The sequence below is a fragment of the Aythya ferina genome (assembly GCF_964211825.1).
Source record: "Aythya ferina genome assembly, contig: HAP1_SCAFFOLD_149, whole genome shotgun sequence".
NCBI lineage: Eukaryota > Metazoa > Chordata > Aves > Anseriformes > Anatidae > Aythya > Aythya ferina.
Window position 1 is genome coordinate 138,713 of NW_028181377.1, and position 27,775 is coordinate 166,487.

At 50.5% G+C, this 27,775-nt stretch overlaps 1 protein-coding gene across 1 annotated transcript; it reads left to right on the plus strand.

Moving 5' to 3' along the window:
* On the plus strand, window positions 1–27,695 carry LOC311428383 (uncharacterized protein; the record flags this gene model as incomplete). The annotated part of the gene is made up of 16 exons (XM_084539869.1): window positions 1–255; window positions 5,990–6,081; window positions 7,683–7,920; window positions 8,667–8,867; window positions 9,464–9,574; window positions 9,734–9,836; window positions 10,041–10,108; window positions 10,265–10,335; window positions 10,867–10,949; window positions 11,868–11,979; window positions 12,356–12,496; window positions 12,691–12,732; window positions 18,586–18,754; window positions 18,859–19,515; window positions 25,708–25,889; window positions 27,201–27,695. Exons 3-16 carry the CDS (start codon window positions 7,692–7,694, stop codon window positions 27,693–27,695), a joined length of 2,664 nt encoding a protein of 887 aa, XP_084395995.1. The 5' UTR covers window positions 1–255; window positions 5,990–6,081; window positions 7,683–7,691.
* Between the last annotated feature and the right edge of the window lie 80 nt (window positions 27,696–27,775).

A 27,775-nucleotide genomic window follows, 5' to 3' on the forward strand; every position in this document is an offset into this window, starting at 1 on the left:
GGTGCCTTTTTTGTCTGTCTGTTTCCATTTTACAAGAGCAACGGTGAAATAAGGAGAATCCCATCTTCACTGTTTCAAAAGACTTTGTTTCTGCGTTTCAGTCACCAGAACATTGAGGAGTAGAGCTGGTGCAAAAACTGTGAGACGAGTCCACGGAGAAAACAGGGACTTGGAGCTGCGCCGCAGCTGTAGAGTCGGACACAGTCGGTACTCGACTACTAACTCGTCCATTCTATTTGACAAACTTATGACAAAGTAAGTCATCTTTTCTTGCAGACCTCTTAGAACGATCTTTCTTAGCAAGCCTTTGCACTATGGCATGATGTTGGCCTCGACTTGCTCTTTATTCTGACAGCAAAGAGGTATGGCTGCTCCTGGCATTTCCTTCCTGTTTACAGGGAGACACCGTTACCTGGCTAGATAAACAGTTTTTCTTGAAGGTGCTATTTCAGCATGTAAGAATTGATTTAAAAAACAACAACAACAGCAACAGCAACAAAAGTGCTTCATGGCTTGCTAGTTTTGTAATCTCACATTTCTCCAGGAATACTTGATTTGCTGCATTTCACCATTACACTCGTCAGCGCCGCTGATTCTGGTTTATCACTATTTGCATTGCAAATCTCCTTGTCCAAAGCTTAAACTGATGTATGCACTGCTTGAAAACAAAACCTGAAGTTGCAGAGCAGTAGACTCAAGTCATTATGTTAGCCGCTGTGTAACCATACTGCTTTCCAAGCATAAGATGTCCAGCTTATTTTGTTTCTATGAAGAGTTTAAATGGCTCCCGTTAAGCAAAGATGTCCCCACACTGATACTTACTATTAAGCAAGGATTCCACCTCCTTTGGCTGAGGTCTGCTCCCTTACTCACATTGGAACATTCATCCAAGTAGCCTGCAATTCCACACTCTCGGGGGAAAGTCCATAGAATAGAAAAGGTTCCTCCAGTCTCTTCCTCAGCCTTTTTTTGAAGCATGCAATAAAGCAAAACATTCACAGGCTGCCCTTCCATGCAAAACAAGGCAAATTAGTAAGACAGGAGCCACAAAACTGATTGTCGTTTAAAGTTAAAATGAGATTTGAAATAGATCGAGTTAGCAAGTGTTGTAAGTCTGTAGCTAAGTCTGGTTTTGCCAATGCAGCACAATTCGCTATCACGTAGCCAGAGCTGCTTCTGTAGCTCCAAGAAGCAAAACTGCTTTGACAAAATACTGTGTCATCAAAGCATTCGTTGGCTCAGTAGGCACGGCTCAGGTTCAACAAGTTTGTGAAAAAATGAGTACTAACAGAAGCAGCAGGGTCCAAAGAAACACTTTATGTCCCCACTGCGAAATGAGGGGCTTTACCTTGAGTGTTAGGCACACTGTCAATAGAAAAGCACTGTAACAGAATCTGCCACAGCAGTTTGCATGTTACTGAAAGACCATCAGAGTGGGACTGCAGCAAGATCATTGCGAAGTTACAAAAAAACCATGTGGGGGTGGGAGTTTAGTTGCGTTCGATAACACAATCTTAGATAAAGATTTTGGTCTTAACGTAAAAGTAAGGATGTCTACTGATCTCTTCAACTCCAACAACTGAAGCCCAAGTCTGAAAAATCGCCTTTAAGAATGCAAAGAAAATATTTAACTCTTCTGTATGTTCATACTTTGCTATCAAGCAAAGGAATGAATGCTGATGCCTTAACTATGTAGGGCTGTAGCTTTAAAAACGTTAAATGTACGTGAAATTATTTGGGGGTGTTTTCACATGCAAAGCCTAATGCAGTGCATGCAAGCCCTGTCATCTTCTTCGTCTAGTAGTGTCGCGTTAAGGGGTGTAGCCGATTGACCGTCATGGGTCCCGTCGGATTCATGGTGCTGAACTATCACGGTCACGGATTCACCAACAACGCAGTACGGCCTCGCTCTAGTCGCATTCAAGGAGAACTCTCACAGCTAGGAAGAATGCAATTAAGTGCAATTTGTTACGGCGACAGGTACACAGGTTCTTTGGATTGTCAGTGATAAATTCACTGTCTGCAAAAGCAAGCTAGCATGCATGAAATGCACAGGTACACAGCCTAGGTATTAAGACATTAAAAAGCATCAAAACTCTAGAGATTTCTAAGATTCCACAGAGACGCCTGGTATAAGCAAGCGTTCAGATCTTACCCCACGGCGTCCCAATGGAGTGGGGGTGGGGGAGTGAGAGGCTCAGCCTGTCGAGTGATGTCAGAAGGAATCCTTCCTGATAGTATCTTCCCTAACATCCCCTTTCTCTTAAAGCAATTGGTATTATTTTCTATCTTTAAGGTGGAGCTTGAGTGACTCTAGTCATGCATATCTTGGTTGTGCTTGGTAGAAATGATCTCACTTGCGTTTAAAGGTACAGGCTCTGAGAAATTCCGAGGGCGTGCTCAGTGAGGGGTGGTTGCACCTTGGAGGCGGGTAGCTTTTGGGATGGAGGTGTGCTTATGATGCCTAGTCGCTTAAGGCGATTACTCCACAAGTAGTAACTTAGTGTTGATTTAACTACAGCATATCTAAAACATAAGAAGGATGTTAGTATGGAAGAAGCCGATGAAACCAGTCCTTAAATCTTACTACTTATTGTGCGTGAGCAGACTGGCGCGAGTTTTAGCTATACTGGCAAATATCAAACCACACCTGTGTCGTCCCAAAGCTGGGAAAAAAACAAAAACAAAACCAAGGAAATGTTGAAGCAAATAGGGAGGCCTGTAGCTTGTGCAGTCTTTTAGCTGAGAAAATAAAGAAGGAGAGAGACAGGTAGCCTTGAGCTAGCAGAAGCAAGGAAGAGAAGGGCTAAAAGGGAAAAAACAGGAAGGAGAACACCAGCTCCAGACTGACCTATAGTAACCTTTTTCTCATTAAGGGTCATTAGCACATTAAAAATCACACCTGTCAAAATGCTAATCTATGCTAATGTGGGATTCGGTGTGTGTCCCCCCTCTCCTGTTCCCCCTCCCCCCCGGTATTCCTCTGTAATGCACAAGCTCAGTGGAGATAAGTTAGGTGAGCTGTAATAACCAATCCAAAGGAGCCAAAGAGAGAGTTTTCACAAGTTTCCTGTGTATAAATGACGGTGATTCGAGTCAGAGGTGTGCTTGCTTTGCGAAAGATGGCCAAGTACCTGACTCTGCAGAGTTCTATAAGTAATTATCTAATTAAAAGACCTTCGTGTGCATTCCGACTCTGGGTGCTTATTGGCGCGGTGCACTCTGCACGAACCTGCAGACAACATCTGTACTCAGTGTCATGCCTACAGACAACCCTCTGCTGTTTATTTATTCCTGCATATTTTTCTGTGCATTCAACACAACCCCTTTGGCACAACTAGTTAACCACGTAGCTGCCAGTCCACCACTCAGTTGCACTTGTGAAGAGGAAAAGCTATTTCCGTCTACTGGAGGAGCACATCCTCTAAATGCAAGCTTCACTCAGCTGGTCATTTACTGCAGGACAAGATTTGAAAAGTGTTGTTGAGTTCTGGGTTTCCTGCTTACAGGAAAAATTAAGTGCTAGATCGCCCTCTACTCCGCTTTGTCTGCTGCATTTAATGGAGATTAAACTGATTTCGTTTGCTCCTCTGTTTATGGACAATGAGCTGAAGGAACAGGTACAGCACATTAGCCTGGAATGCCTTCCCTCCCAACCAAAGTAAACTGGAGCTGTAACTAACACAAGCAGAAGCAAGGCTTCTGTGTTTTCAGCTGAATAAAGTTCCAACAAAATCATCCTCTGGGATTTGAAGCTTACTTCACATGACATACCAACGACTCTTTTCCCTCTATTGTAAAGCGGATCCCTGCTGTTAGTTGCTCTAGAAGCAAAGGAATCATCGGTTTGGTTACCAAATAGCCGCTTCTGCAAACGAGAAGTGTTGTGCTCTCTCTTCCCTTTGAATGACTCCACACTTCTCATCAGCTACTGGATTGCTGACCTAGAATCAGAGAACATCCCAAGGTGGAAAGGACTCCCAATAATCACCAAGTCCAACTCGTGGCTCCACACAGGACCACCCCAAAGTGAGACCCGATGTCTGAGAGCATTGTTCAACACTCGTTGACCTCCGTCAGGCTCGGTGCCATGAGCAGTGCCCTGGGCAGCTGTCTCAGTAGCCAGCCACCCCCTCAGCGCAGCACCTGAGGCGCACGGGGCTCGGCGGGGCGGCCCGGGAGGGGAGGACGGCGGGGCAAAGTGGCAGCTCCCTCAGAGCCGTCTCCCCGCCGCCTCGGCCGCATGTCGTGGCTTTTTCGTGTCGGGGCTTTTTCATGTCGTGCCCTCGGTCTCTCGCCGTGGGTGAGATGCTGCTCCCCAGCGCAGACCCCTTGCGCGCGGGGCCTGCCCGCGGCGGCGGCGGGAGGGAAACCCCAACCCCAAAGCCCTCCCGGCAGGGAGAGCTCGGGGTGAGGGCCGATCCGGCACTGACAGTAAACACACGCCGGAGGAAACGCTCTGGTTTTAGCCATGAGCAGCGCGGCCAGGTTCACAAGGCGTCACGCTGGAGCTCCGAGTTCGGCGGCGTTCCGAGGCCGTTGTGGCGGTTGTGGAGACGGCCCCGGCTGAGGTGGCTGCTGCTGTCGCTGCTGTCCCCTCTGTCCCTGCTGTTGCCGCTGTTGCCGCTGTTCCCGGACCTTGGAGACCCCCGGCGGCTCCCTGTGCCAGGCCCTGTGGCCCCGGGGAGCTGCCCGCCGCCTCGTCGGCCAGCCCGGCAGCAATCCTGCCAGCACAGAATAGCCCACTGCGTTTCAGGGTAAAGTGACGATTAATTTCTATTTCCTGGCCTGGGTGCTGCTTTCTTCTTTAAGGAAGCTTCAAGGTTAAAGGTTCAACTCAGTTATGTCAGGGTTCAACTCCGTTTCGTGAAGGGGCTCTTGTACGAAAGCTTAAGCTGGGATTGACTCTCTGCTAAGCGGAGGCCAAACGTGGACCTACTGAGAAGCAGGTCCTAAGTGATAACATTTTCTAAAGAGACTGCTAAACACATCTGAAGAGTGCTGCTGCAGAACTCTGAATGAGGGGATAGCAACTGTCTTAAGTGATCTGGAATCTTGAATTTACTTTTCAATGGACAAGAGGTGTGTCTCTCAAGGCAAACAAAGAGAGGAGTAACACCCTCTCTTGTCACTCATGTCAACATAAATTTATGCTCAGAGCGTAGGTGTAGGAACAGCATCGGTATGTATATGGAACATCGGGAGAGGAAGCTCTATCGGTATTTACAGTTTTTCTACTATCTTGCCAGAGAGACGTCATCTCCAAATGAGAAATGGATGTATTTTGAAACAGTGGTGGTGGATCGGATTTCTTCTTTCTAGTGTTAATATTTGCTCTTGAATCGTACTTAATACCTGGTAACACCTCAATCAGTTGTCAAAAATAAACTTAAAAATGTGTAAGGCTTATCTCATTGGTCAGTATAAAGATCAAGGTCTTTGCTTCTCTTCGCTTCGCTTTGCTTCCCTTCCCTTCCCTTTTCTTTTTTTCTTTTCTTCTTTTTTTCTTTTTTTCTTTTTTTCTTTTTTTCTTTTTTTCTTTTTTCCTTCCCCCCTTCCCCCCTTCCCCCCTTCCCCCCTTCCCCCCTTCCCCCCTTCCTTCCCCCCTTCCCCCCTTCCCCCCTTCCCCCCTTCCCTTCCCTTCCCTTCCCTTCCCTTCCCTTCCCTTCCCTTCCCTTCCCTTCCCTTCCCTTCCCTTCCCTTCCCTTCCCTTCCCTTCCCTTCCCTTCCCTTCCCTTCCCTTCCCTTCCCTTCCCTTCCCTTCCCTTCCCTTCCCTTCCCTTCCCTTCCCTTCCCTTCCCTTCCCTTCCCTTCCCTTCCCTTCCCTTCCCTTCCCTTCCCTTCCCTTCCCTTCCCTTTCCTTTCCTTTCCTTTCCCCCCAGTATTGTTTTTCCATTGTCCTTCTCACTGCAGTCTTGATTTTGTTCTTGTCCCTTAAGTATGTTTCCAATGTGTTGCTGAAACATTTTCCCTTTCAATCCTAAAAAAGGAGCTGTCACTGGTGAAGATCGGAGCTTATCCCTGAGCCCAGGAGCTGTCACCTTAGTCTTCCAATCGGACAAGGACGACTTCATTTCTCATGTAAATGCATTTGTCAGGTTTGCGTATTGTTTTTTCAGGAATGGAAAGTGTGTATAGAATGGATTTAAAATCAATTTTAAATGTAAAACGTCAAGGCAAAAAAGTTCTAATTACAACCTCTGCACACAATTTGCCAGCTGTGGGACTAGGAGTTTTCTTATTTACTGTGTTTTGTTTAACGTGTCTGAAGTTTAATGGACAGCAATCAAGGCGTGCTAGAAATCTGAAAGCACTTTATGCTTTGTTCTCTCCGTCATTTTGGTATAACAAACTAGCTTATGTTTTAAACCCTCCATGAGGTTAGTGGTTTCCCTAAAGATAACAAGTCCCTGTGTGCTACAGTAAGACAGTAACAAAACATGAAGTATAGACGTTCATCCTGTCATTATTCAGCTTCTGCCTATGGACACACAACTACGCTTATTTAAAGCGGTATCACCTTGAAACCTAATCAGCATTTTAAAAAGGACTTTGTAGCAGTTATTGGCTTTTGTCCTGGAGGGCTGAGGTTTGTTTTGTTTTGTTTTACATTCAGCATTTCCGTTTCTAGCTTACATTCCCCTGTTGTTTTGCATGAGGAAAGCGTGCAACTTTAGAAAGGAGAACGGAAAGAGCTGCTTTTTAGTCTAACTTTTCAGTTTGTCGTAGGAGTTTTAAATGTGGTAGGAGTAAAACACCAGAAGTACTGCTGCCAAAGTTATATTCAAACTCGTCTTTCTTGGAGAAGCAGAAGAAGCCCAGGGAGAAATGAATTTGCAAACATGCTCTTCATGCTCTCCTTTCCCAAGATTTCTCTGAGATATAGCCCATCCTCTGTGGGTTTTGAGGTATATGGTTCCCAGGAGTGAAAAGGAGGGCCAAACATCTCTCCTCTTGGATCTCAGCATGCCAGGGCTTTGGTGTACTGCCACTTACAGCTCCGCTTTTTCACCTGGAAAAAGCGACCGCATGATGTATACTGAGGAGCCCTCACAAATTAACTTGCTATCACCAAGTGACGCCCATGAAAGGTGTATTTAAAAGCTAGGCTCATTATAGAATCACAACAAACCCCTCATGACTGGTGCAGTAGACAGTGAGGTAGAGGGCGAGCCCTGGAAAGACAGAAGAAAAGTAGCAGTGAGTTCTGGGTACCTTTGTGCAGACGAAACAGAAAAACGCAGGCAGTGAAGTAATAGTGTTCCGTTACTAATGCCAGCAATAGATAATTGCAACAATTATCTATTAGATCATAGGTACTAATTAACAGATAATTGCGCAACTCCGGAAATCAATAAATAACTGATTCCCCTCAGAGAATGTCTTCTACATTTTTATATTAAAAAGACTCCAGAGTTGTAATGGATTAAAATCCTACGGAAGGGAAAGAAATGGCATCAGCCACTAGTTCTGCAGAAGCGAAAAGTAATACTGATAGAGTTTAGATGGAAATTTTCACTTTGTGTGTTTAGTTTGGGGATTCTTTTTAAATCATTCATACCAGCGATTTAGTTCTTAAGGCTGTTTCTTTGAGATTAAGTGACAGGACTTCTGTTACTCTTTTCTTCTTGGAGTGCTTCTTGATAGTCTTACGTCAACCAGAACTTCTGTCTCTGTCGCAGATGTGAACAATGACCGTAGCTAAGAAGCCCAAATCTTCAAAGCCTAAAAAGCCCTCTTCAAGGCGGTCTGGCAAATCCAAGAAACCAAGTCCTAAAATACTGATGTCACGCACCGCCAACTGGGGCCGGATAGTGCCTGCAGAAGATTCAAGCCAAGTCTCTGTGGCCCAAGGACGTGGAGGTGCTATTTACTGTAGGTCATCTGAAAAATCTAAGGCTTTTGCCCCAAGAGATCTAAGTAAGTGTGCGTTTTATCCTGCCTCCATTGTCTTCAAAGCAAAAGTAGAAAATGCAGTTCTTACTTGTTGCACTGATAGAGAAGGGGACTACTGTGAACAAAGACTTGAAAAGCGAATCCCCTAAGGCAACTGAAGTGACTGATGTTACAGAAATTAATTTTGATATATTTACAGTCAACAGAGAAATACGGGGAGCTTTTTGTAATGCACAGATTCCTCCATGTCTTTTCTGTTTTGCAGAGAAAAGTGTTTGATTGTTGCTATTCACAGCTTCCATTTTTCACAGGTTTTTTGAAGGATAACATTGCTCAGGAAAAAATCTGGTATCTGTAGGGGTACCGTCATTCCTAGTTCCTAGTTTTTACGTTTTTACCGTATAATTTCAAGTCTAAGTTTGTGGTTTAAGTTATAATAAGGAAAAAAACAGTAGTTGAGTTAATCAGGTTAAAGATTATAGATGGAGAGGAACTTGGCATTAGGTGCTACAAACAGAATGGCAGTTAGCCTTGCCTTAGAAAAACTAAAATGGTTGACTAAAGTTGTTTTTGTTTTTTTTTTTTTTCCCCCAAAACATTGTGTTGACCAGCCAATTTGAATTTGGTGGTATTAAAGCTGTCTGCAATAAGTTTTTCTGGTTTGGATTGTAGCTAGCTCCTCTAGGTGCTCCTGCAGAATAGTATTTTTTTAAATACCTTTCTTCGAAACAAACAAACAAGATCTCTTTTTAAATTTAACTTTCTTGCAGTCGTTAATGATGGAATTGCTCCGCCACAGAGCATTCTTTTTCCACCTGAGAAGATTTGTATGGATTGGCGAGAAACACAAAGTGTTGGAGTTGGCCTGTACAATCTTGGCAACACATGTTTTCTTAATGCTACTCTACAGTGTTTGACCTACACACCCCCACTTGCCAATTACATGCTTTCTCTTGAGCACAGCCAGTCATGTGAGTACTTTCTAACAGTATTTTGAATCTGTTGGATAGCTCTGAAGGTGAAAGAACAGCAGTGATTCTGTGAGATAAGCTTATTTGCCTGATTTTACCTGTAGCAGCTGGCTTTGAGCACTGTATTAGCAGTGGGCTCCGAATAGCATATGGAGTGCAATTAATGCACCATGTTTTATTTATTTAGTTAGTTATTTGTTTGTTTGTTTGTTTGTTTGTTTATTAAAGGATCATTTATTGCTTCATGGGAATAATGAAGTGCATTGGACAGTAATGCATTTGGTAGTAATTTTAGAGAGTAATACATTTTGCAGCCTTTGGAGTTCACATTCCTGTCAGCCTTTACAACTGCAACTTTGCAGTAGTCTTTTAGATTTCTCATCACAAAATGCATTTGAATACAGGCTTAGTGGATATTTTTCTTCTGTAAAGTTGTGTGAAATGAAATGTTACAAGACTGTTGGGACATTGGCATCTTGGGAGAATAGAATGTAGCAAGGAGAGTGGATATTGTATCTATAGTTTAAATTGTACTTAGATGTTTGTAGGTATGGATATTTCGCTGGACTGGGATGCTTTGCTCTTTCACTCTTCAGGTCGTGAACAAGAGTTTTGCATGATGTGCACGATGGAGACTCACATTAACCAGGCCCTGCGTTGCACTGTTGATGCCATCGAGCCTACGCATGTTATCAGTAATCTCAGTCGTAAGTGGCTTCAGATGTGTTTCTTTTCGATAGCTTGTAATCTTCAAATAATTATTTGATGTGTCTAAGTGGTTTTAACACTCCAATGAAGAGAGATTTTAGAAATACAAGAATGATTTCATTTTTAAATGAGGTCAATACTATCATCTTCTTATTTAGGAATAGGACAACATTTCCGTTTTGGCAGTCAAGAAGACGCACACGAGTTCTTGCGCTATACTGTTGATGCTATGCAGGAAGCGTGCTTGAACGGAAGCACCGAGTAAGCATAAACAAGTTCACTTTCATACATTCTCTAGCACCTTCTAGTCCTTTATTTACTCTCAAAAATGATCTCTAGCACCTTTTAGTGCCTTATTTACTATCAGCAACGCAAGTCTACATCATCCTTGGTTTTCATCAAACTCTTTGAAGAGTTAATTCTGTGCCTTAAATCTTCTGAGGTCTGATTATAATTTATTTCCAGATTGGACAGATCTTCTCAAGCTACCACCATCATTCATCAAATATTTGGAGGATTTCTAAGATCGAGAGGTACTTGAAAAAATATTCCTGTCCTTAGAACTGATCTGTGTCTTTTGTCGGTAGTAAAGCAGTCTGTAGTTTGTCTAAAGTAGTATCTGTCAACCACTTGAATTTGGACAGTTAGTCTCCTTCACATAATGTTAAGCATTTATATTTTGTTTCCAGTGAAGTGCTTGAATTGCAAAGCAGTTTCGGATACGTATGAGGCATTTCTTGATATCACTTTGGATATAAAGGTAAGATGTTTTCTAAATATAATTCATGATGTTTAAGTACATGCATAACTTTCTAAATTAAACTTGTTTAACTTAAAAAACCAAACCACATATAATGTTAAAACATAAGAGCTTGGTGGTGCTAAGGAAGTGGATTGGACTTTGTCCTTCCGTGGAACCCATGTAAATAGTCTCCACATTTGCATTGGGTTTAAGGGGAAAGAATTCTCTTTCTGCAAAAATTATAATGCTGTCATACTTCTTTGTTGTTCTACCTCAATATACATCTAATTGTTAGACTGATGAATTTGTCCCCAGTATTGATGACAAAGTACACTGTAGATGCTGTCTAGGCTACTGGAAAAGTATTTGTTCCAAAGTCAAATGCCTTCCAGGTGAGGTCAATGCTGAGCATGCTCTTTCTGCCTCCTTCTTCACAGTGCTCCTAGTAGATCGCTTGAGTATGTTAGTAAGATTCTCTTATAAACTACTAGTATGTCTCTGGAATTCTGAATTACGGTGACTTTGCGCTCTTCTTTCTCGCTGCTCTAGGCGGTTTCGTCTGTTAGCAGAGCTCTGGAACTCTTTGTGAAACCTGAAGAGCTGGATGGAGAGAATTGCTATAAATGTAGCGAGTAAGATTTTGACGAATTAGGTCTTAATCCTAGATGTCAGTTTTCTATGTTGCATGACTCTGTTGGACTACCTCTAAACTTTGGATCTACTTACAAGTTTTGTGGAAGTTTATAAAAGACTTGGATTTTTGTTTCCTTGGAGGGGGGAAGTCTTGTTCATAGGCATTCCCTATGGGTTTGCAATTCTCTGGCTTGTATTTTGCCATCAGAATTCAAAAAGAGCTACTTTTGTTCTTTCTATTTATTAGCTCTCGACAGTACTTTTCTTGATTTAAACTGCCCAGTTTCCGTTGTTCTCTGGGCTAGTGGCTAATTTTCACTGCTTACACCGTAGGTCCTACCTTGGAGCGGGCAATGTGTCAAACTGAACTATTTTGTTTCAAAGGATGGCAGATGGTTTCAGTGTCTTTCCAGACAAGCTCAGTACATGAAGACTTCCTACTGTTAAATGTCTCCCTCCTGTAGAATGACCATGTGCTTCTGTTGTATTTTTGATGTTGATAGTCGACCTATGTTGGAGATTATTTGCAATTTCTAGCCCTGGGGACCAAGGCTCTCTCGTTCCGCTTTCAGTATTTGTATTTCCCTTGAAAGCTGAAAGAATGTTTCCAGGATTGGAGTTCAAATAGCCACTTTTGTAGACCAAGAAATGGTACCTTGCCATCCAACCTGGTCATACCCTTTTGTGAGAGATTCCTGTTCCCGCTATGCTCTGAGTTGTTGGGAAAATTGACCTTCTTCTGTGTATTAACAAACCTGACACGCAGTGCATGGGTTTATGAAAAGAAAAAAGACCAACCTATTATGCAAGTAAATATCATTCAAATAGCATAGGCATGCGTGAGACATTAAAAGGAGTTTGTTTTGGGGGCGAAAAAAGAAGATGCCTTCAAACACTTATCTCTGCTTGGTTTTAAGGTGTAAAAAGATGGTTCCTGCATCCAAGAGGTTTACCATACACCGTTCTTCCAAGGTTCTCACAATATCACTGAAAAGATTTGCAGATTTCACAGGTGGAAAGATCAACAAGGTATATTTACCACTGTAATGCAACTATATCATTGTGTAATGGGACATCCCCCAAAGCTGAAAGTTGTTAATATTTTCAGACAATAATTGTAGACTAACGACTATGGCTTATTCTTTCTCTTAATATCAATAAAGTTCCCGCTTGACAAGAAGCATATGCTTTCCTCTGAGAAGGCTGATTCATCAGGAAACAGTTCTCTGCAACTTCTAGTCTTAACCGTTGTTTATGGGAAGACTTATTTGTAGTGAATCAGAAATATATTCGAGAAATATATTCTAGAAATCAATTCTAGTCTGTGTTTTTTGGAAGTGTTTTTCTCTGGCTAGTCCATGAAGTACTCTGGGATAATTTTTCTATCTTCTTGATGTCTCTTTAGGAGGTGAAATATCCGGAGTATTTGGACCTGAGAGCCTACATGTCGCAGTCAATGGGAGAACCACTGCTCTATGCCTTATACGCGGTGCTGGTACATCACGGTGTCAGCTGTCACTCAGGACACTATATATGCTATGTAAAGGTAGAAGTCAACAGCATTTCTAACAGGGTAAAGGTTGTGCTGGCAAACCAATTAAAGCATGACTAGCAGCTACTGTTTCTAGGGAAAAAGATTTCATTATATTTTTATTTGACATGTGTGTATTTTGTTCCTATCCGTGATTTCAACTGGAAAACGTGCAATTCACCTAAAGAAATCGTTGTCTTTATTTGCAGGCTGGTAATGGACTTTGGTATCAGATGAATGATGCTAAAGTAGTGCGTACTGACATTAAAAGAGTTCTTGGTCAGCAAGCTTACATACTTTTTTATATCAGGTAATAACAAATCTTAAAATGTGTTCAGAAGAGATTTACTTTCCTGTTATTGATATTTTTCTGTTTTGCAAGTGTTTTTCTTGCTATCCCGGGAGAAGATTATTATTTGTCTAATTCAGTTCTGTCTAACCTGAAATTCTCTGTGTCGTTTATTATCTTTTGTTGCTTGGCCTTAAACTGCAGCACTTGTGTAAATTGCTATCTATGTGTTATCTGTAGCTGGCTACTTTAGAGAAGGAGAGAAATGAAGGTCATCTGTGGTGTAAGAATGAATTATTGCTCTGCAAGTGATAGTCTTAGTAGGAAGACTGTTCTCTACTTTTCAGTTTGTAGTCTTGGCGAAGCCTTCTGTAGAGAAGGCTTCCATATCGTATGAGCTGTTCCTCTAAAATGATAGGATGGGATTTAATCCAAGAGTAGGCTGAAAGAAAAACTAAACTACGATCACTGCTCTTTTCTGAAGGCGCTATGATTTGACACTTGGAGAACGTGCGTTTTACTTGCCAGCACCATCTTATCCCTGTTCATTCCCTCCTGGTCAGCAGGGGGCTAATAGTAAGCAGGCTGGATTTCTGGGACCACGACTTCTTCCTCATATGATTAAGGTAATTTAGGGAAGCGGGAGGGCAGATAACGGCACCAAACTGCTAGTGGGTTTGGGGTTTGGTGTGGGGTTTTTTGTTTGGTTTTAAGCATCTTTTTAGGTGTTAAGACCATTTGTAGAAACACTCAGTAGGAGAGTTTTGTGTTTCAAAATGTTACATGCAGTGTTTGCGTTAATCCATCTTGCAATTTCTTCTTTTTAAATACAGAATTCAAGCCGTTTAAATGGAAATGGATCCATAAAAGAGGACACAAAGACCACTGGTGTCACCCTAAAAAGGCCATCTTCAGCACCACCAATGGCCTGTGTTCAAAACCAGGCAATTACCAGGCCTTCAATGACTGATACGTCAAGAAAACAGAAGATCACCATCAGTATTCACAATAAATTGCCTGCTCGTCAGACTGTGTCACAGCCTGACTGTCTTAGCAGTGCTGTGGAGGATGAAGATCTCTACCAGGCTGTTCCTTCATCCACAATTACAAATTCGGTAATGCAAATGAAGCAAATGCAAACAAACAAAAAAGTTTCTGATGAAATTTTTGTGGAGCCAACAGTGAATGAAAATCCTAAACTCAGCTCTGATAACACAGTCCCTTATGGTGCAGAATCTTCAGGAAAATCTGAGGAGGAGTCAAAGGGCTTATTTCAAAGGAATTTGAAATGCAATGCAATGTCCTCTAATGGAATTTTGGTTGGAAAGGTAGTCCGTACATTGCAGCATTCCGATTCTTCCTGTCAGAATGCTGACAAAGGAAGATCCCAGCATGAGCTGCCAAAAACAGATTCACTAAATGGTGCTATTAGGTTAGTTACTGAATCTAAAGAAAACGGACTGAAACTTGATGATTCCACTTGCCGAGTTGAACCTGTTAAACCTTCTGAGATGTTCTTTTCTAAAACAAATGGATCGCTTGAAACATAGATTTGCTCCATCGAGAATTTCTCACCTACGATGTATTCGGGAGTGTTTATTGTGTTCCTAATTCAGGTGAAATACTGAGAAAACACAGCACACATGTGATCGTAAGGCTTTGTGGTATTATCCCCTTAGAATTTGCAGACCTGAGCTTACATTAGAACTTGTCAACTTAAGCTCAGCTGAGATAAAAATTCCTAAGTTTCATAAAGTAGATTTTGGGGGGTGAGTTGGGGTTATCTTTGAAGTGTAGATAATGCATACAACTGACAGCGGTCTTGCTTACCATTTAATGGAGACATTCTGACAAGACTAGTCCTCAGTACTACTACAAATAGTATTTTTTTGTCTGCTGACTTGTGCGTTTTAATTGCAGATGCCTGGAGCTATGCCTTCAGTCAATCGAGAAGTCATCACGGAGTCCTTCAGAGCCAGCCAGCTGAACAGCTTGTCAGAGGAAATGAGGTAAAATGAGCACAGTCTGATTAAGACAAGACTTTATGGAAGTTCGTTACAGTTTTATCTGTCTACTAATAGTATTTAATGGAAGGATTTAAATTAGTACAATTCCATACTGTGTGTCCAGTGTCACGAACAGAACTAATGATCAGCACTGAGCATATCACTCTGATGCAGGTTGGTGCCTCAAGGAGAACTTGTGTTCCTTTATAGAATGTTTTTCCATTTTTCTCCACTGTCTGGAGAAACACTGGCTGTTCCCCGCTCGCCCCTATGCCTTTTTTCTCAGAGCAGCAGGTGGAAGGAGACAGATGCGTTTGCTTTTTTAGTGCAATGGCTTCAGAAGCAAGAGGGGAAAAAGCACTTTCTCTGGGAGCTGAAGAAGGTGTCTTAATCACAGGAGAGGTTTCTAAATGGCATATCTTTGCGAGGGTTCCTGTAGTCCGGAGGTTTTTGTTTGTTTGCTCGACGTTGGAAGGTTTTACTCTTAATATTCACGTCCTTCAGCAGAAGTGAGAAATGGGTTTTTATTTTATGCAGTGTTGCGGAACCTCCGAAATCTCCTGGGAATGATGAATACCTCGCCCAGTACCAATGTGATGACGGTGGAGACAAGGAGAAAGCAAGAAGATCAAAAGAACGTGACCTCATTTCAAAAGAAAATGTTTTGTCCGGCAAAGAGTCTTGTGAGCCTGGTGAGAAATTGCGGCAAACTTCCTCTCTCAAGTCTGACACTGAATGTAGCTCTAACAATCTTTCCTCCTTAGCTATTGCAGATAGACGCCAAGATACAAAGGACAAGACTAAAACCACTGAGAAAAAGCATTACCGAAGCAAGAGGGAACATGCTCCTAGTGAAGAGAAGGAGAGTCAAAAAGCAGGTCCTTCCAGCAAGAGGAGGTGTTCTCAGAGCGTGGAATTTGTTGAGCAAAAGAGTCACAAGCAGGAGTACTGGGAGGGAAGCAGGTACAGATCTTTCTCTCGTGAAAGAAACAGCCCTGAGAATGGCAGAAGAGCAGTCAAATATTCAAAGTACAGATCTGGCAGCGGAGGAAGATCAGAACAAGGTAGCAATAGGTACTACCGATCCAAAGGGGCAAGAAGTTGGTGCAGAGAAAGATACTATCGAGACGAAGCACGGAGATGGGAAAGATGTGGCTATTACAAGGATTACTATTCACCTCATGCGACAGGAGACAGTAGAGAGAGAAAGTTCTCTCACGGCGATTCAGCCTTTGACAGATTGACTGCAACTTACTACAGCAGGTCACATAAGCATTATCATTACAAAAGCGGATGGCCTCACGGTTCCCTCTTGAGAGAGGAAGATGTACGTCGCTTTAGCACACCCCGAGCAGACTTGCATCGTTGCTCGGTACCTCAGCAACATTCCAGAAGACATTCTCGTGAAAGACATGCGCTTCCACCTGTGTCAGCTCATTTGGAGAACTGTCGCCAGAAAAATGAAACAGAAGGAAACAGAAAAAGAAAATATACCCGTGCAGAAGGTAGTGAAAGTGAAATAGAAAGGAAAGACAGAAAGATAGAAAAGGAGCTTGTAGGTGGTGAAAAAAATGCAAAAATATCACAAGTTCTGGAAGAAAAAGAAGTCTAAGGATAAACATGGAGAGAAGGATTCCAAGTAAGCAAGGATTCCAGCATACTCCGCATTTTTTATCCTAATTCTTTTCTGGGTGCTTCTCATGTCTTCCTTTTTTTTTTTTTTTTTTTTTTTTTTTTTTTTCTGGTAGTTTCTAAGTTCTTTAGATAGCACCAGCTGGCTGGGGATCATGTTGTTAGGTTGATCAGTGAAGACAGGAAAGCTCTTGCTGAATTGTGTCAGAGCACTAGCTTTGGACCACATAGTTCGAATCACATCTGTACACCATTCCAGATTAGGTTAAAAGATTTTTTCTGCTTGCACATATTCCAGAGCTAGCCATTGTTAATGATCTGTGTACAAACCAGGACCTATGGTCCTTCAATCTGACGGCTTAAGTTTGCTGCATCTAAAGTAAGTTGCGTGTGCACAAAGCACCACAAAATAGCTGACATGCTGCAAATCATCACCTGTGGTAAAATAAATCAGGTTTCATATAGGCAACAAGTGCCACATCTTTTTTTCCCTTTTTAACTTGCATGTTTCTTTCAGACTTCATGATTTGTGTTTCTGTGCGCTCCGCTTTGACAATGCCAATCGCAAGCGTAAGAAAAAGAAGAAAAAGGAGAAGAAAAAGAAGAAAAAGGAGAAACACCAGGAAAGCAAAAGGCTCCTTGGAACACTTAGATCCTCGTTTCCAGAAGATAACGCGGGAGAAGAAGGAAGAATGCCATCCTCCAGATGGCTCTTCATGTCAGTAATGCAGAAGTGAGAGCAGTAAACAACCTTACAAGGAAGGGAAGACTTCCAGTGCAGGCGAAAGCAAGAAATACTGCTCCATCGCATCCAACGACTATACTAAAGGTAAGCGGCTGCAGCGTGTGTGAGGAATTCCTTTTATATTAATCTCGAGATTATTTCAAACAGTCTTGAAGTGCTTGATGACTTAACAGTCTGCAGATTTATTATCAAATCAAAAAAAAAACCCGACTTGGTAGACTATTTTTTTCCCAGTTTTGAATGGCCACTAGGAAAGAAGGCCTGAAATAAAGAGGTTAAAGGCAAATGGTTTTCATTTGGTTTGATGATGAAGTGGCAAACAAGAGGAAGAGTTGCAAGCTCCCTTCTTAAATTCAGTCCAGCCAAGTAGGAAAAGTAAATGTGGACAGCTGTATCTTGGCAAAGAAGATAGTAGGGAGCAAGGAGGTTCAGCAGTCAAGATGGAAGGTGATGCCATGAGGCTTAGAAGCTAGTAATGTTCTAATGAACATGGCCAAGTCTTGCGCTGGGCAGCCTGCTTGGGTCCAAAGCCTGCAGTCCTCCCCAAGATGTCGGCGAGGGGCTGGTGAGCCGTTGGGACGGAACCCCCGTTGCCCGGGTTCCCCAAGCAACCGCCCCACTCTCCAGCCACCATGGCAGGTCCAGCAGCCGGCTCCCGCTCCTCCCGGGGCTGCGGCCCTGCTGGCGAGCCCAGCGCCCCAGAGCTCAGCCCAGCGGCCTTTTTCCCACAGAGGGTTTCCCCAGACGGCTTCCGCGGCTTGCGCAGACGCAAAACTCCCCCTTCGTCGTCCCAGCCGTGCCGCCAACGGTGGCTGCCTGGCTGCTGCCCTCCCTCCCCGGAGCGACGGCGCTGCCCTTGCAGCCCCCGCAGGTACCCACCCTCCCCTCCGCGCTGCCCCAGGCCACCGTCTGGCACGTGGTGCCGGGGGTCCAGGGGCAGGTGCTGCAGCTCCCCGCCGGGGTGCAGCTGCCACCTGGGGGGCACCTCCCAGCCCAGGGGCACCACCTGCAGCTTGGGCAGCTCCCCGCCGGGGGGCAGCTCCCTGCTGTGGGGCAGCTCCCCGCCGTGGGGCACCAGCTGCAGCTGGTGCAGCTCCCCGCTGTGGGGCAAAACCTGCAGCTGGTGCAGCTCCCCGCTGTGGAGCAAAACCTGCAGCTGGTGCAGCTCCCAACCATGGGGCACCAGCTGCAGCTGGTGCAGCTCCCCGCCGGGGGGCAGCTCCCCCACACCGCTCCTCCCTGTGCCCCCGTCCATCAGTGGGGACAGCCCATGGTGACGGGGACACTGGTACCCCACCATGCGCTGGGGCTGGGGCCCAGGGCCGTGCTCCATGGGGAGCTCCTGCACCCCGCAGGCACCTGCCTGTTGCAGGCCCCCGCCCAGCGCAACCCCCCGCCACCCCTCGTCCCGGGGCCTCCGCTGCGGGGGCAGGCGCTCCCCACGCCCCGCACCCTGAGCAGCAGCCGGGGGCAGCTGCCGGAGCCCTGCTTGCACGCCGTGGGGCTCAGCGAGGACCAGGGGCCCCCGCTGCCCGGCCCCACTGCCCCCAAGCCTGCCCAGGCTCCAAGGACCGCCAGCACCCAGACGGCGACGCCTGACGGTGAGTTTGGGGCTGGCCCAGCCGGCCGCTGGGCGCCCCACACCCAGGGGCCATGGGAAAGCTGACATCGCCCGTCTTGGGGGATTTTCTTGCTTCGTCCTCAGCGGCGACAGCCCCGCAGGTGCCTGAGGAGCCCCCGCAGCTGCCCGAGCTGGGCCCTGATGCCTTTGCCGAGGCCTTTCCAGAGCTGGCAGGGGACAGCCAGCAGCTGCAGCACATGCAGGACGAGCTCCTGGCCGACCTGGACATCCCCATCCCCGGCATGGAGGAGCTGCTCAGCTGGCTCGATGCCGTGGAGCCCCAGGACGCCTTCCCCGATTTGCCCAGCAGTCCTGCCCTCAGCCGCTTCCTCTCGCAGCTGCCCGACCTCTGCGAGGACATCGAGGAGCCGAGCACGCAGGGACTGGAAGCCACAGGAGCCCTCGGTGAGGTCCCCTCAACCCCTGGGCTGCGCCCCGAGAAGCTTGAGGGTGGGCTGTCGCTGCAGTCCCCCGTCGTGCCAGCAGTGAGCCCCCCGCTCAGCCCTGCAGCCAGTCCCCTGCCCAGTGCGCTTAGGAGCCCCCTACCCAGTCCACCCCTGAGTCCCCCCAGGAGCCTCCCTGACACCCAGCTCCTCAGTGCCCTTAGTAGACCCCTGCCCCAACCCCCCCAGCGTTCCCTCAAGACCCGCCCCAACCCCAAGGTCCCCAGTGCCCTTAGTAGACCCCAGCCCAAATCCCCCCCGAGTTCCCCCAAGAAACGCCCCAACCCCAAGGGCCGCAGTGCCCTTAGTAGACCCCAGCCCAAATCCCCCCCGAGTTCCCCCAAGAAACGCCCCAACCCCAAGGGCCGCACTGACCATAGGAGACCCCTGCCCAAACGCCCCCTGGGTCCCCTCAAGAGCCCCCCGCCTGCCCCTGCGTCCACCGGCACCAAGCGGGGGGCCAAGCGCCCTGCGCCCAGCAGCACCCCCGGGACAGCGCAGAGCTGCCAGCACAGGAGGCCGACGACAGAGAACCCCCCCGGCAAGGAGAGGAAGACGCTGCTGGGCCAGGCTGGCCAAGGCCGCAAGAGACCGTGCCAGGGGAAGACGGCTGGCAGCAGCACGGTGGCTGGCAGCAGCAGGGAAGCAGGCAGCAGCGGGCAGCAGCTGGCGATCAACAGCACCACGGCACCCAGCAAGAGAGCGCGAAGCCCGGGGGCTGCAGGGGGGCAAGGAGCAGCGGCGCCACCTCCCCGCAGAGCGCGGCTGCTGCCGGAGACTCCGAGTGGGGAGCCCCGTGCCGTGCGGCCCCAGGACAGGCTCTGTCCCCAGGCCAGCGGGGCCAGGACGCTGCAGCGCCAGCAGCCGGGGACAAAGACCCCCAGCGAGACTTTGCAGCCGCTGGGGGCCAGGGCCAAGGCGCTGGGGCCAGCGTGCCAGCTGGCCTGTGTGCAGCCGCAGCCCACCTCCAGCAGCCCCAGCAGCATGCCCAGCGCCCCGCCGACAGTGCCAGGCTCCAGCTACCCGTGACCGACCTCGGGCTTCTCCTCGACGGCCCCCGCAGCACCCAGGCAGGCACAGAGACCTCTGCAGGCACCTGCTCCAGCTTCAGCCACGCTCCTCAGCCCTTGCCCCTCTCGCTTGCCCTCTCCCCTCTCTCGTGCTGGAGCTAGGGGATGGGCTTGCCACTCACAGGGATGGCAACAGCGCCAATGGCAAATGCGCGCGCGCCTCACCCAGGAAGGTGGCAATGGCAAGCTGGGGAGATGCTGGCAGCAGCTGGGCTGGGAAAGCTTGGCCATGGCAACTGCTGCTTGGGACACCAAAGGGCTGAGAGACAAGACTTGCTTCTTCTTTCGGGGCATTGCTCTTCTTTCCTGCCTTCTGGATTAAATTCCTCTCCTTAGGTGGTCACTCAGCAAGGCCTCTGCCTGCAGAGCACTTCTTCTTGCACTGGCATGCCAAGGGGATAAGAACTGGGAGGTTTTGGGGACAGCAAATGATCAGTGGGATGGGAAGTGATGATGGGGATAGCAATTCATTGGAATGGGACAAATGGGTTTTATTTGTATTAAATTTAAATTTTTAAATTTTCATTTAATTTGTTGGTTTTCTTATTTATTTAATTAAATCCACTTTATTGACTGTGTTGTACAGTATGGCATTGTTTTATTATTATAAAATTATAAGTATTTAATAGCATTAAATATTTTTATATATTAATATCTTATAAACTGTAAGTATCATTATTTATTATTTTGTTGGTTTTTATTCCTTTTCTACCCTATTAAACTCTCTTTATCACAACGCACTGGTTTGGATTTTATTTTTCCTTCCGAGTCGTTCTGGATTCACTCCGGATGGGGGGACACTAGCGAACGCCTGTGTGCTTCAGATCCAAGGTCACCTTTGCCCTCATTCAAGATACATATTTGCATCTGTTGTTGTGAAACAAAATTAACAACAGGAACAATAAAGTTACCTACTTGCTAGCAGCAGCTCTACATTTGCTGGGGTCTGCTCTGTGCATTTTGAAGACCATTCCATGCTCTTCAGCCCCTTCAGGAGGAAATGTATGGTTCTAGGAAAATGCGTCTTGACCTGATGCAAAGCTGTGACGCAGCCTGCAGCTGCTGCAAGCCCTGGCATTTTACCTGCAGCCCCTCCAACAACTCTGATGTTCCCTGCATCGACTTCAACCACTGCGGCAGGACCTGAGGCCCCTCAAAGCCTTGTCACACACCCTGCGGCCCCTCCAGCCCCTGGCATGTTCCCTGCAGCCCCTCCAGCCCCTGGCATGTTCCCTGCAGCCCCTCCAAGCCTGGCACAGGCCCTACAGCTGGCTCCGGGGACAACCCCGTTGCTGTCTCAGGCACCAATACACACAAGGGGAAGGAATGCATGCAGAAGTCATCTCGTTTCAGAAGGGCAGAAAGTCCTCCCAAGAAGGGGAAGGAGCAAGAGGAAGGCGAGGCAGCCTACCCCAAGGTAGGGCCATCCCAGGGCACAGGAGGCTGTTGGAAAGGAGATTAGATAGAAAAGCAGCAGGAAGCAGGTGATCCCCATCCCTGGGCGAGCTGCGAGCCATGGAACAAGATTGCAGCTGTCCTCCAGGCGAGCACATTGTCAGCTGGCTGCTGCGCTGCTGGGATAGCAGCTGCGGGAGCCTGGCAGCAGAGGGCAGGGAAGCCAAGCAGCTGGGATCCTTCTCTGGGGAAGGGGGCACTGAGAAAGCGCTTGCAAACAGGGCACAAGCCCTCAGCCTCTGGAGGCGTGAAGGAAAGGGATCCCTTCTGGGAAGATGCTGTGGGCTTGCTGAGGCTCGAAGAACAGACGGTGCTGGCTGCTACCAGCGTGCTGCAGCAGCGGCAAGACAGAGCCGTGGTGGTTTTCCTCAGCTGGGCAGCTGAGCTCCAGCACAAGCGCTCTCTCCCTGCCCCTCCTCCAACGCCAAGGGGAGAAAAGAGGCTGGCAAGGGCTCAAGGGCTGCCAGAAGGACAGGGAGATCACTCCACAAGGAGCGTCACGGGCAAAGCAGGCTCAGCACAGCCTGTTCCAGTCCAGCCTGGGGCCTGCTCCTGAGGGGGCTCTCCACAGGCCGCGGCCTCCTCCAGGCCACAGCCACCTGCTCCACTGGGGGCTCCTCCACCCGCAGGGGGGCTGCAGCGTGAAGATCTGCTCCACGGGGGACCCATGGGCTGCAGGGGGACAGCCTGCTCCACCAGGGGCCTCTCCCTGCACAGGCCGCAGGGGAACTGCTGCTGGGAGCCTGGAGCACCTCCTGCCTCCTGCTGCACGGACCTTGGGGGCTGCACAGAGCTTTCTCACTCCTCCCTGAGCCACACGCTGCTGGGCAGCAGCTTTTGTTCCCTTTCTTAGATGGGCTCTCCCCCAGGCGCAAACATCATCCTTTTGCTCTGTGTTCTGGGCAGCAGCGGGTGGGTCCCTCTTGGAAGGAGCCTCCTGGAAGGGGCCCTGAGCTCCCATGGGGCAGCTGCTGCATTCTCCTCACAGAGGACACCCCTGCAGCCCCCCGCTCCCACAGCCTGGCCACGCAAACCCAAGCCAAGACGAGCGAGCCTCCCTGATTGCCAGCCAGCAGCTGGCTCAGCCTGGGACCCCAGGCCAGTGCCCACAAGACTCTCCTGGGCCTTGAAAAGCAAGCCTTGTGGGGACGGAGCACCCACAAAGAATGGACTCACACAACAGGACTCCTTGCCAACACTGCCTCACAGACACCTGGGCCTTGAGCGGGTAGCTCACCTTGAGCGAGCTCATTTCCTTCCCAGTAGCTGAAATGTGCCCTTTCGGGGGCATTTGGGGACTACAGCGTGCTGCTGAGAGGGATGTTGGAGCTCCTGCAGGGCAGTGCTTCCACTAAGGCAAGGCCTTTTCTGCATCTTCTACTGCCCTGCAAGCGAGGATGCTTGGGGCACACAAGAAGCTGGCAGGGGACACAGCTGCAGGGATTGCAGGGATTCCTAAAGTCATAGCCAAATACAAGAAAGACAGGAGGACGTGATCCTTTTGATAGAAAGGAGCTGGGTTTTGGGTCAAAATCCATCCCTTTTTCTATCCCGCAGACCCCCAAGGGCGTAGGACAGCAGCACTGCAGGGCAGCAAGAGATGCTGTGCATTTCTCTCATCCCCTTGAGACAGCCACTGGGTGACGATGGTGCCAAGTGTCTGGAAAGAGACCTTGCTTTCTCAGGCCCAGGTGTCCAGCTGCACACCAAGGCAATCCCTGGCTTCCAGGCGCGGTTGCCAGGCCCAAGGCCGAGCTCCCCTGCGAACCCCCAGCCCAGCAGACCTTGCTCCTGGCATTGTGGAGCAGCCATTTCACGGCAGCCTTTTCTCCTGGCAGTCAGCTTAGCGCCGAAAGCTCTGTCACCGGGACACCCGAGAGGCGTGGCAGCTCAGCAGAGAGTCACTGTCAGCTTGGAGCTCACAAAGGTGGGTGGCCGCAAGTGCCCTGAGCGTCCAGCTCGCATTGAGGACTGGTGCTGGCACTCGAGGCGTGGAGGTCGGCATGGTGCAATGGGAGACGCCACTGTCCTGCTGGTGGGACAAGAGACACTGATGTGCTGCTGCTGCAGGAGGAGACTTGAAGGTGCTGCTGCTTAGAGGTGCTGAGGAGCGGGCAGCCTCCTTCGTGGTGGCTGAGCTGAGCATGCTCCTGTTCATTAGTACTCTCCCCTTCCTATGTTTTTCCTAAGGTGGAGAGAGAGAAACGCACAGATCTCTTTCTTTCCCGGTAAGAAATGGAAGAGCCTCGTATCTACATATTTGCCAGATTCATCCTAGCACCCTTGGGACTGGGGATCTGTGTTGATCTGTAATAAAGAGCAATCATCAGCACAGCAAATCCCCGTGACCTTGTGTCTATCAGCATCGTCCAAATCCCTCTCTAGAGCTGTAGGCTGGCCAAGCTGTGTGTTGGATGGTGAAGCTGGGAAACGCTTGGGATGGGGAAGGCTGAGTGGGCCGAGAAATCCTTGCTGGGATGGGAAGGTTTCCTTGGCGTGGAAAGGCATTGGGCTAGGAAATGAGAGAGGTGGGAAATGTTCCCGGGCTTTGAAAGCACTGGGAAGCAAAAGCATTGGGATGAGCAATCGCTCCTGGGATGGGAAAACATTGGGATGGGAAGTCTTGAAAGGGGTGGGTAACATTCGCTGAGGAAGGAAATACTTGGAAAAGTCATCCAAGAGAGGGAAATTCTTTGGGACGAGATCTCTTTGGATGAAGAAACGCTTCGTGTTGATGGGAAATCTTTTGTCTGGGAATCTGTTCTCATGTGAACTTGTCAGGATGGGAAATGACCATGAGGATGAAAGCTGGTCCTGGCATGGGAAATGCCAGGGAAAAGAGGCGGTGTGGAAGCGTGGTGGGCATGGCAAGTGCTGCGTGGGAGGGCAAGCCTGCTGGGGATGGCCAAGTCTTGCGCTGGGCAGCCTGCTTGGGTCCAAAGCCGGCAGTCCTCCCCAAGATGTCGGCGAGGGGCTGGTGAGCCGTTGGGACGGAACCCCCGTTGCCCGGGTTCCCCAAGCAACCGCCCCACTCTCCAGCCACCATGGCAGGTCCAGCAGCCGGCTCCCGCTCCTCCCGGGGCTGCGGCCCTGCTGGCGAGCCCAGCGCCCCAGAGCTCAGCCCAGCGGCCTTTTTCCCACAGAGGGTTTCCCCAGACGGCTTCCGCGGCTTGCGCAGACGCAAAACTCCCCCTTCGTCGTCCCAGCCGTGCCGCCAACGGTGGCTGCCTGGCTGCTGCCCTCCCTCCCCGGAGCGACGGCGCTGCCCTTGCAGCCCCTGCAGGTACCCACCCTCCCCTCCGCGCTGCCCCAGGCCACCGTCTGGCACGTGGTGCCGGGGGTCCAGGGGCAGGTGCTGCAGCTCCCCGCCGGGGTGCAGCTGCCACCTGGGGGGCACCTCCCAGCCCAGGGGCACCACCTGCAGCTTGGGCAGCTCCCCGCCGGGGGGCAGCTCCCTGCTGTGGGGCAGCTCCCCCACACCGCTCCTCCCTGTGCCCCCAGTGTCTCCCAGTGGGGACAGCCCCTGCTGACGGAGACGCTGGTGCCCCAGGATCCCCTCTGCTTGGGGCCCAGGGCCGTGCTCCAAGGGGAGCTCCTGCACCCCGCAGGCACCTGCCTGCTGCAGGCTCCTGCCCACCCCGGCCCCCCCCCACTCCTCGTGCCGGGGCCTCCGCTGTGGGCGCAGGCACTCCCCGCGCCCCGCACCCTGAGCAGCAGCCGGGGGCAGCTGCCGGAGCCCTGCTTGCACGCCGTGGGGCTCAGCGAGGACCAGGGGCCCCCGCTGCTTGGCCCCACTGCCCCCGAGTCTGCCCAGGCTCCAAGGACCGCCAGCACCCAGACGGCGACGCCCGATGGTGAGTTTGGGGCTGGCCCAGCCGGCCGCTGGGCGCCCCACACCCAGGAGCCATGGCAAAGCTGGCATCGGGGGATGCCTGGGGGATTGCATTGGCTTGCTTTTTCCTCAGCGGCGTCACTTGCAGAGGTGCCTGAGGAGCCCCTGGAGCTGCTGGAGCTGGGACCCGATGCCTTCACTGAGGCCTTTCCCCAGCTGGCAGGGGACAGCCAGCAGCTGCAGCACGTGCAGGACCAGCTCCCGGCCAATCTGGACAGCTCCGGCTTGGAGGCGCAGCTCAGCTGCCTGGATGCCGTGGAGCCCCAGGACGCCTTCCCCGATTTGCCCAGCAGTCCTGCCCTCAGCCGCTTCCTCTCGCAGCTGCCCGACCTCTGCGAGGACATCGAGGAGCCGAGCACACAGGGACTGGCAGCCACCAGAGCGCTGGGTGAGGTCCCCTCAACCCCTGGGCTGCGCCCCGACAAGGTGCAGGCTGGGCGGGTGCTGCAGCCCCCTGCAGCTGCTGTGCCGCCACTCAGCTCCCCCCTCAAGCCTGCAGCCCGGCCCCAGCTCAGGAGAGCCCTGCCCAAAAGGCCCCCCCAGCAGGAATTCATCCCTGCCCGCAGGAGAACCCTGCACCAGCCTCCCTCGGCTCCCGTCCAGAGCCCCCCCGACCCTGACTTCCTCACTGCCCTCAGGAGAGCCTTGCCCAAGCCTCGCCTGAGTCCCCTCCAGAGCCCCCCCGACCCTGCCCGCAGGAGACCCCTGCCCAAGGCTCCCTCGGCTCCTGTCCAGAGCCCCCCTGACCCTGACTTCCTCACTGCCCTGAGGAGAGCCCTGCCCAAGCCTCACCCGAGTCCCCTCCAGAGCCCCCCCGACCCTGCCCGCAGGAGACCCCTGCCCAAGCCTCTCCCCAAAAGGCCCCCCCAGCAGGAATTCATCCCTGCCCGCAAGAGAACCCTGCCCCAGCCTCCCTTGGCTCCCCTCAAGAGGCCTCAACTTCTCCCAGCCCTGAGGAGAGCCCTGCCCAGTCCCCCTCGCAGTCCCCTCCAGAGCCCCCCGCCTGCCCCTGCGCCCACCGGCACCAAGTGGGGGGCCAAGCGCCCCGCGCCCACCAGCACCCCCAGCACAGCGCAGAGCTCCCAGCACAGGAGGCCCACGACGGACAAGACCCCCGGCAAGGAGAAGACGCTGCTGCTGGGCCAGGCTGGCCAAGGCCCCAAGACGCTGCGCCAGGGCAAGACGGCTGGCCACAGCGCGCTGCCTGGCAGCAGCAGCCAAGCGGGCAGCGGCAGGCAGCAGCCAGCGAGCGACAGCACCAGGGCGCCCAGCAAGAGAGCGCGAAGCCCGGGGGCTGCTGGGGGGCAAGAAGCAGCGGCGCCGCCTCTCTGCAGAGCGCGGCTGCTGCCGGAGCCCCTCCCCATGAAGCCCCGTGCCCATGCCCGTGCCCGTGCCCGTGCCCGTGCCCGTGCCGTGCGGCCCCAGGACAGGCTCCGGCCCCAAGCCAGCGGGGCCAAGACGCTGCAGCGCCAGCAGCCGGGGACAAAGACCCCCAGCGAGACTTTGCAGCCGCTGGGGGCCAGGGCCAAGGCGCTGGGGCCAGTGCGCCAGCCGCCCTGTGTGCAGCCGCAGCCCACCTCCAGCGGCATGCCCAGGGCCCGGCCGACGCTGCCAGGCTCCAGCGCTGTGCCCGCTGCCCCCCGGCCCCCAGCTGGCCACAAGGCCCAGGCGCTGCTGGCACCACCAGGCAGCACAGGAGCACAGAGAGCTCCCCCAGAGCAGGCGCCCAGAGTGTGGGGCCTGCCAGCCGCAGGGGGCCAAGCGCAGCGTCCGGCTCTGCCCACGCAGCCGCGCACGCTGCAGCGTCCGGCACAGCCCCGCGTGGACTACGTGCCCTGCGTGGGGCCCTGGGCGGGCCGCGACGCAGCGCCCACGCCGCTGGAGGAGCAGGAGGAGTCGGTGCCCATCACGCCGCAGCAGCGTCCCGAGCGGGAGCGCCTGAAGAAGCTGGCCCAGGAGGAGCGGCAGCGGGCGGCCCACCAGACCAATATCGGCCCCGTGCAATTCTTCGTGCAGCGGCAGAAGGACCACGCCATAGCCTACTATTACAGCTACCCGTGACCGACCTCGGGCTTCTCCTCGACGGCCCCCGCAGCACCCAGGCAGGCACAGAGACCTCTGCAGGCACCTGCTCCAGCTTC